Source organism: Glycine max, chromosome 9, assembly GCF_000004515.6.
Source record: "Glycine max cultivar Williams 82 chromosome 9, Glycine_max_v4.0, whole genome shotgun sequence".
Taxonomy (NCBI): Eukaryota; Viridiplantae; Streptophyta; class Magnoliopsida; order Fabales; family Fabaceae; genus Glycine; species Glycine max.
Window position 1 is genome coordinate 17,654,401 of NC_038245.2, and position 9,836 is coordinate 17,664,236.

At 32.4% G+C, this 9,836-nt stretch overlaps 1 protein-coding gene across 1 annotated transcript; it reads left to right on the forward strand.

The window, feature by feature from the left end:
• Nucleotides 1–7,939: 7,939 nt before the first annotated feature.
• LOC121172758 (uncharacterized mitochondrial protein AtMg00810-like) lies at nucleotides 7,940–9,408 on the forward strand. The gene has a single exon (XM_041004912.1). It carries the CDS (start codon nucleotides 8,040–8,042, stop codon nucleotides 9,213–9,215), a length of 1,176 nt encoding a protein of 391 aa, XP_040860846.1. The 5' UTR covers nucleotides 7,940–8,039; the 3' UTR covers nucleotides 9,216–9,408.
• The last annotated feature ends 428 nt before the right edge of the window (nucleotides 9,409–9,836 follow it).

A 9,836-nucleotide genomic window follows, 5' to 3' on the forward strand; every position in this document is an offset into this window, starting at 1 on the left:
CATAATTTTCAAATAAATCAGTTTGTTAGATCTAGAAGGTTTTTATGAATGAATTGACATCTTACCTGTCTAACTAAATAAGATTTACTAGAAGTTGTGGCTTCATCTATTTTCTGAAAAGGTCTCATCTAAGGTTTGTTGTATGTTAGGTCATAGGCCTGTCACCTAGGTTTGATGTATAATTCTTTTGTTTTTTTTTTCTTAAAGAGCTTTAACTTAGATAGTATTATGAACAGTAAAAAAATATTATCTAAAATACTTTAAAGACAACAAATAAAATAAACAATTTATAATAATAAAAAATAAGATTGAAAGAAAAAAAATAATAAATTATAAGGATTTAAATAATATTTAAGTCCATAATACTTTTCTTTTACATAAGTATTTACTCATTTATAATTTACGGTATATTATAAAAATTGATACAATTATTCTTAGTCAATATTTTGTTTTTAAAATAATTCATAAACTTATCAGCTAAATTCATGATGTACGAGAATATAAAATTATATTATTGTAATATATATGCTGAAATCAAATTAGTATCTTGAGTATAATAGAGATGGAGAGAATTTCTTTTTATTTCTTTTAATCATAGTTAACTTTTCATAAATATAATTTTTTTGGTTATTTCTCATTTTTGAAAATATAAAAAATATTCAAAACAAATGTTTTGCAAGCCACAAAATCATAAAAAAGAAAGACAGAAAACCAATCCAATTAAGCAATACAGTGCAAGGAATGGTATGTGTCATCCTAAACTTTCCCATCCCTATATATTTCATAATAAATTATTCTGATTTATTGATTATTAATTTATGACCTTATCAACAAAAAATATTAAATTTATTTGTATTTATGTTTTCTTTTTCAAAAATAATATTAAAATACTTGGTAGTATTTATTAAAAATTGTAAAATGGGTAATATAAAACTATATTGTTGTAACAAATACATTCAAATTTTTGTAGGATTTTCATATTAGTTTATGTTAGAAAACTTAGTAATTATTTATTAAGGATGGAATTATAATAGATTATTTCTCCTATGCTTAATATTTATAATAATGTATTGTGAAACATATTACTCAGCTCAAATATAAATTTAAATGTTGATAAATATTTAAATATCTTTATTATATGACTTTTATTTATATAAACATACTTTTACTCTTTTACTGTATTATTTATGATATTAGAAAGTCAATACATTTATTTACAATTGATATTTTGTTTTCCTAATGTTTTATTAAAATAATTATCAATAAAGTTCATACTGAAAACATTTAGTTATATTTATATAATTTATATGATCAAATCAATTTTACATTTAAAATATATTATTTTTTCAATGGCCTAATACATATATTTTTTATTTTTAATAGACTTAAAGAGGTAATCTTGTTTTATTTTGATTTGTTATAATGTTATATTTCAGAAAATTTAGAAGAGGAAAATTTTCCTCAAAGTTAATTTGTCTAAATATTTAATTCCATGTATTATTATACTATACTAAGATTAAATACTCGACTTCTTAAACAAATTTTCAATTCATACATAGATACAGATATTAGATTCATTACACTTTTTATTAGTCTTAGGTTAGACACCAATGGTGTTTCTCAACTCATTGAGTGAGTGATCAATCTCAATCTATTGTGTGATTGTTGCTAGTCCAAGAAATTTGTTTACATAGGAGGACAACTAAATTGAGTTTATTATGTTAAATAGATCATTCTCTCACCTATGAACCTAATCGGGTCTTACACCACTTCATCATTTTATGGGTTATTAAATTCCATACCTTTGTAAAAATAACAATGGTAATACTTATCAATTAATTTAAATATCTTAAAAACATTAATGATTCAAAATATTTAATGCTATTTCTATTCAAACAAGATATTTAATGTTATTTATTTTTAATAGTTCTTCTAATAAATTATTTGCGTTGAATGGACATTTATGACCATAAAATAAATTATTATATTTATTAGAAAAGAGGTAAGAACCTTCATACAAACATTTAATTTTTTTGAATATTTGAAATAAATATCAACAATCAATAAATGTACCTTTTAATCATTTTAAATATTTTTAAAACATTAATGCTTCCAAACATTTAATGTTATTTATTATTATAAGCTCCTATAATAAATTATTTATTTTTAACAGACATTTATGACCTTACAATAAATTATTTCATTTATTGATAGTTGATATTTTTTTTTTCAAAAATTTATTTCAAGAACTTCATTAGAAAATATTATATTGATAGTATAAAAGTAAGAACCTTCGTACAAGAATTTATTAAAATTGTGTGTGCAAAACGGAGGTGAGTGCAAATCAGAGGAGTACCGCTTCACCCTTCAAGGTAAGGGGGTGGGAATCAATTAGAGAATTAGGGATTAAAACAATATTTTTTGGATCATATGATATTTGATTAATTAAAACATATACTTATATTAAAACAATGTTTTTTTGGAACATATGATATGCTGAAAATTCTTGAAGTTGATTCTAAATAGTTGTAAAGTTTGGGATATCTTTTATATTGTTTTAATTCATTCTCTTTGCATATCTCTATATATATGTGTGTAAAACTAATATGTAAATTGTTAGATTATATAACAGTATAATATAATATTTAATTATGAATAAATAATTACATGAATAAAATCTAATAAAGTCGATAAAAGTTTATATTTATTATAATTCAATGTATGCTTAGTTTGAGATCAATTGTGTGTTAGACTATCTTTTTAATACATAAGACAAATTTTTTCTTTCTAATTTTTTTAGTACATGTATTTAATTAAGTTTTCATAATTCAACTATCTCATTGTCTATGTTACATTTATGTAGGAGGAATTCCAAACCGCAATAAGGATGACTCACTCCTTAAATGATGTTGAAGCTATACACGCAACACCAGAATCCATTTGCAATCCTACTAATTACAACATTGGTTGTGACCATGTTGTTAACAACCAAAAAAATGAGGTATATATATTTAATTTTCAATTTAACATTTCTTTTTTTTTTCAAAATAATTCAAATTTTTCATTATTATAATTTTCTTGTATATATCATCTAATCATACATTAATTTGCACATTTTAACAACAAAAATTGTGTCTATTTTATATGTCAAATGATCTAACTTTTGACTTATTTGTCTCATTATATAAATATTTGGCCAAATTAAGATGTTTGTTAAACAAGTTTGTTTTCCTAATTTATAGGCTAAATAGCTTATAAATTTTAAATTAAGCTAATCAATTAACAATTTTCAAACATATATAAGAATTTCAACTAGACTATGACACATTTGTGCATATGATAAACTGAATCCTAAAAGGACAGTCCATCATGTATTTGCATAGTTTGAATTTTTGTGTTGATTTTCATGAATATATTTTTTTAATCGTATGTGTGTGTGTGTGTGTGTGTCTATATATATATATATATATATATATATATATATATATATATATATATATATATATATATATCATTGCACACTTTATCTTTCTATTTACATTTTTACCAATAAGTTTGAAACCCCACCTGCGACACAAAATTCAAAGCCAAAACGAGGAAGACCCTTTAAAACGCCACCTGAATCGATTAAAAATTGGTATGTTATACGCAAAGAACGAAAGATTGCCAACAGGTTCGATACGGTACGTAATCCAATTAAAATGAAAATTTGATGTTTATTTATCTTCTTCCTTTTTGAGTTAAGATAAGATGGGTTTTCATAAGTGAATTCATTAATTCAATTGTTTTATTATGTAAAAAAATCTAGAGGGAAAATTAACAAACTTGTTTGTTTCTTAAATATTTTAGGTAAATATTACACATAGTGAACATAGAGATCTATTTTTTAAATATATTTCTTACAATAAATAGTTAGTTTGAGCAATATATTGAATATTTACAAAGTATTTCTTTTCAAACTACGAAGAGTAGTTTTTATACAAAAATCATCAACAATAGTCTGTGTGATAAAATTGAAATGTTAGTACATTGTGATTTTAAAACAAAAATATGATACTTTTATAGACCATTCAGGTATAAAATATAGGCATATGTCATCAATACATCAATGATATATTAATAAAATAGATCATACTTAGAGAAAACAACATTCTATATATTTAGATAACAACAAGCAATTCATGTAGTAGGGTTAATAAACCAATTAGACAATAAGCAATGTCCAGGCTTTACTTTGGAAAAAAACCATATTCCAAGTAGTAACCTTAATATGATCAAGATGTCCACACAAATTATAATTGTCATTATTCCAAATGAGAAAAAAAATGGATTGTTGATTATATAGGGTTCACAATTTTATCCCATTGTTTTCCTTCCATATATAAGTAATGTCCAAGACAATAATGTTACCTCCTTTCTCTATAATCTTCTCTTCTCCAGTATCCTCAAAAAAGATTTGATAAAACCCATTTTTGCATAAAGCATCAAATAGAGAACCATGACTCTATGCTAAAAATCTCTATAAATATTTTCCACCTCAACATTCATTCTACCTTAAGTGTATATTTTAATCAATGTTCAGTAAGTTAGATTATTAGGTTAAAGGTGTCTTGTTTTTGTGTCTATTAGATATGTAAATATAGAAACATTATTATTAGTATTAACTACAATGATTATTAGAATCATAACCACATAATTGTATTGTGCATATAAAAGACTATCAGATCAATGGAAAAGGCACGGCCTAAATTATCTTACATGGTATCAGACTTGGTTTGATCCCAAACCCCAAAACTAGCCGCCACCCTTCTCTCTTCCTATCTTTCATTCTCTTTTCTCTCTTCAACCACTGCAAAACAGCCATGACTACCTCTGCTGATTCTTCCGACCCACCTCCTCCTTCCACTCCTACGCCGACTCACCCTGCTCTCACTGTCCCAAATATTTCTAATTTCATTAAGATTACTCTGAGCATTGAAAAAGGCACGTATAACACGTGGTCCGAACTTTTCAAAATTCATGCTCGAGTTTTTCAAGTGATTGACCATATCATTCCCTCTGAACCAGCCGCAGATCCCTCTCTTAAAACTACCAATCCACAGTTATGGCTTCGTCTCGACGCCGTCGTTTTGCAGTGGATATATGGAACAATCTCCGATGATCTTCTCAACACTATCATCGAACATAATTCCACCGCTGCAACCGCGTGGAATCGCTTATTCGACATCTTTTATGATAACAAGAATTCTAGGGCTCTCTACCTAGAGCAAGAATTTTCGCGAACTCATATGGAGCAATTCTCTGATGCTTCCTCCTACTGTCAGCATCTCAAGTCTCTCTCTGATCAACTAGCTAATGTTGGTGCCCCTATATCAAATGAACGTTTAGTTCTTCAACTCATTTCGGGACTAACCGATGCATATGCTGCTGTGGGATCCCAAATTCGTCATGCTGATTCACTTCCTCAGTTCTATAAAGCTCGTTCCATGATCATTTTGGAAGAAACAGCACTGCAGAAAAAGGTGTCAAACTCAGTCGAAAATTCATCTTTCATGGCATCCCACAATGACGCACCAGTTGATTCATCGACATCCCGTCCTAACCGCGGCAACAACGGTAACCACAATCGTGGTGGCCGAAGCCATGGCAGAGGACAGCGTGGACGAGGCCGAGGGAGAAACAATGGACGTGGCGGCGGTCGTGCTCCGCAACAGCAGTGGCCTTCACCATACTACCCGCATCAGCAGTGGGCTTATCCGCCGTACCCAAATCAATATCAGCAGTGGAGCTCCCCGCCATGGCAACCATGGGCTACACCACCTTGTCCGTATCCCACAGCAAGAAATCCAAAGGAACAACCCGGCATCCTTGGGCCCAAGCCGTCTCACCAAGCTCATGTCGCCAATGCAGCGCCAACCTCCTCATATGCTCCAACGGATATTCAAGCTGCCATGCATACTCTCTCACTTTCTACTCCTGATGATCAGTGGTACATGGACACCGGAGCAACCTCGCATATGACGGCTAACGGAGGTAATCTCACGTCCTACTTCAATTTGAGTAATAATATTACTGTCGGTAGTGGTCAAAATATTCCTGTAATTGGTTGTGGACATGCATCATTACCAAATTCCCTTCATCCTCTAAAATTACCTAATGTTTTACATGCACCAAAACTCATAAAAAATCTTATCTCTGTTCGTAAATTTACCATAGATAATGATGTGTCAGTTGAATTTGATCCTTTTGGTTTTTCTGTGAAGGATTTTCAGACAGGAATACCGTTAATGAGATGTAACAGTTCTGGTGACCTCTATCCCATTGCCACAAGACCACCTAATACAACCTTGCCACCATCCACCTTTGCCGCGTTATCCACGGAATTATGGCACAACCGTTTAGGACATCCAGGAGCTACTATCTTAAGTTCTCTGCACCGAGACAACTTTCTCCAATGTAATAAGTCTCCGCACAATTATTTTTGTAATTCATGCCCTCTTGGAAAACACATAAAATTGCCCTTTTATAGCTCTGTGTCTCATACTTTTATGCCTTTTGATATTGTGCACAGTGACCTCTGGACTTCACCAATTCTCAGTTCAGAGGGTCATCGTTACTATGTGTTGTTTCTTGACGATTACACAAATTTCTTATGGACTTTTCCAATTCATACAAAATCTCAGGTTCATTCCGTTTTTCTTCAATTTAGAACTCACATTGAAACACAATTTGAAAGAAAGATTAAATGTTTCCAATGTGACAACGGTAAAGAATATGATAACTCTATGTTTCATAAATTTTGTAAAAACAATGGAATGTCCTTTAGATTTTCGTGTCCTCACACCTCCTCACAAAATGGAAAAGCCGAAAGAAAAATTCGTACCATAAACAACATCATCCGTACCCTTCTTGCCCATGCCTCTTTACCTCCATCAATGTGGCATCATGCACTACACATGGCCACTTACCTACATAATATCCTTCCAAATAAAAAGCTTTCCCTCCAATCACCCACTAAAATACTCTACCAAAAAGATCCGGCCTATACTCACCTTCGTGTCTTTGGATGTCTTTGCTATCCTATCATCCCTTCATCATCTAGGAATAAGTTACAAGCTCGGTCCACACCTTGTGTCTTCTTAGGATATCCCTCAAATCATAGAGGATACAAATGCTATGATTTATCTAGCCGTAAAATATTTATTTCCCGGCATGTCATTTTTGATGAAACTAAGTTTCCATTTTCTAATCTAAATGTCCCTACAACGGTTGGCTATAATTTTCTGGATGACGACACACCCTTCCTTCCATCCTATTCCTATAGTGCTCCACCCTCTAACCATCAAAATCGTACTCCACCCCTAACTACACCAGTTCAAACAAACATTTATCAACCATCACCATCTTCTTTTAATTCGCCTCTGTCACCCTCCCACAATCACACCTCACCAACCACAGCATCAGCCCCACCCATAACATCACCTCCAAACCCATCTTTACCACCTATCATATCATCCCCATCCCCCACATCACTTCCGACCCCTCCACCTTCACAACAAAAACCGCCCCTCTCCCCTCAAATGACAACCAGAGCCCAACACGGTATTGTCAAACCTCGCAAACTCTTCAATCTCCATACATCAACCTCAACCTCCATATCCCCTCTACCTACAAATCCCATTGATGCATTAAATGATCAAAATTGGAAAATGGCCATGAAAGACGAATATGATGCTCTTATTGAAAATAAGACGTGGGACTTAGTTCCTCGTCCGTCTAATGCTAATGTTATTCGGAGTTTGTGGATTTTCAGGCATAAAAAGAAATCTGACGGATCCTTTGAAAGATACAAAGCTCGCCTTGTAGGTAATGGTGCAAATCAACAAACGGGTGTTGATTGTGGAGACACATTCAGCCCGGTGGTCAAACCGGCTACCATTCGAACGGTTCTAAGTGTTGCCTTATCAAAATCATGGTGTCTTCATCAATTAGATGTTAAAAATGCTTTCTTGCATGGGAACCTTCATGAAACAGTATACATGCATCAACCTCCTGGATTTCGTAATTCTCAATTTCCTGATCATGTCTGTTTATTGAAGAAATCTCTATATGGTCTCAAACAAGCACCTCGCGCCTGGTACCAGCGCTTTACTGATTATGTAGCTACAATAGGTTTCTCTCACAGTATTTCAGACCACTCTCTTTTTATATATCATCATGGCAATAACATAGCTTATATTCTTCTGTATGTGGATGACATTATTCTTGCTGCATCATCTGACACTCTTAGAGAATCTATTATGGCACAACTGAGTTCTGAATTCTCCATGAAGGATCTGGGGCCTCTAAGTTATTTTCTGGGTATTTCTGTCACCAGACATCCCGAAGGCCTTTTTCTTTCTCAAAAGAAATATGCAGAAGAAATTATCGAACGAGCAGGTATGTCTTCCTGCAAACCATCCTCCACACCAGTAGACACAAAGGCGAAACTTAGTGGTTCATCCGGTAACCCTTACCATGATCCAACCGAATATCGTAGCCTTGCCGGAGCATTGCAATACTTGACGTTCACTCGACCGGACATCTCATATGCAGTCCAGCAGGTGTGTTTATTTATGCATGATCCAAAAACTCAACACATGTCTGCCTTGAAACGCATTATTCGATACATTAATGGTACCATAGATTTCGGCCTCCATCTGTACCCTTCATCCATCGACAAGCTCATTTCTTACACAGACGCAGATTGGGCCGGTTGTCCAGACACAAGAAGATCTACCTCCGGCTACTGCGTTTATCTCGGTGACAACTTGATCTCATGGTCCGCAAAACGCCAACATACCTTGTCTCGTTCAAGTGCTGAAGCCGAATACAGAGGTGTCGCTAATGTTGTGTCTGAATCATGTTGGTTACGCAACTTACTCTTGGAACTATGTTGTCCTGTCACAAAAGCTACTCTAGTATATTGTGACAACATCAGCGCAGTTTATCTTTCCGACAATCCTGTTCAACATCAACGCACCAAACATATTGAAATGGATATACATTTCGTGCGTGAGAAGGTTGCTTGCGGTCAAGTACGCGTTCTTCACATTCCCTCGCGTTTTCAGATTGCTGACATCTTCACAAAGGGACTTCCGTTGCAACTCTTTGATGACTTTCGTGATAGTCTCAACATTCGTTCACCTCCAGTTTCGACTACGGGGGTGTATTAGATATGTAAATATAGAAACATTATTATTAGTATTAACTACAATGATTATTAGAATCATAACCAATGATTTATTAGATATGTAAATATAGAAACATTATTATTAGTATTAACTACAATGATTATTAGAATCATAACCAATGATTATTAGAATCATAACCACATAATTGTATTGTGCATATAAAAGACTATCAGATCAATGGAAAAGGCACGGCCTAAATTATCTTACAGTGTCATCAAATAATTTTCAAACCACAGCATATTTGTTCTACCTTCCATATTCCTCAATTAGTGTATTCTAAGTTAATGTCATTTTTATTTCACAAGTCTCTATCTGTCCAAATTTACCCTTAAATACTAAGGGCTAAGGGTCTTTATATCTTAAAGTGGAGTATGATGAAAAATCCAAAGCTACACTATTTCTATGATCATCATAATTGTACCCCGTCCCCTTTCCCATTTATTTGTCATTTTATATTTTCCTATTTAACGTGATAGGAATGAATGAATTGCAACATCAACTTTTTTTAACAAGTTTTCTCTTGTTTGGTCTTTGTTATGATGGTTCATTTTATTATTTTTTTTTTCTTGCAGATTTTATATTTTCCTATCTATCATGCTAGGA

Excerpts from the sequence above, each read along its gene's own strand:
- LOC121172758 (XM_041004912.1), top strand. The coding sequence starts at position 8,040 with ATGCATCAACCTCCTGGATTTCGTAATTCTCAATTTCCTGATCATGTC.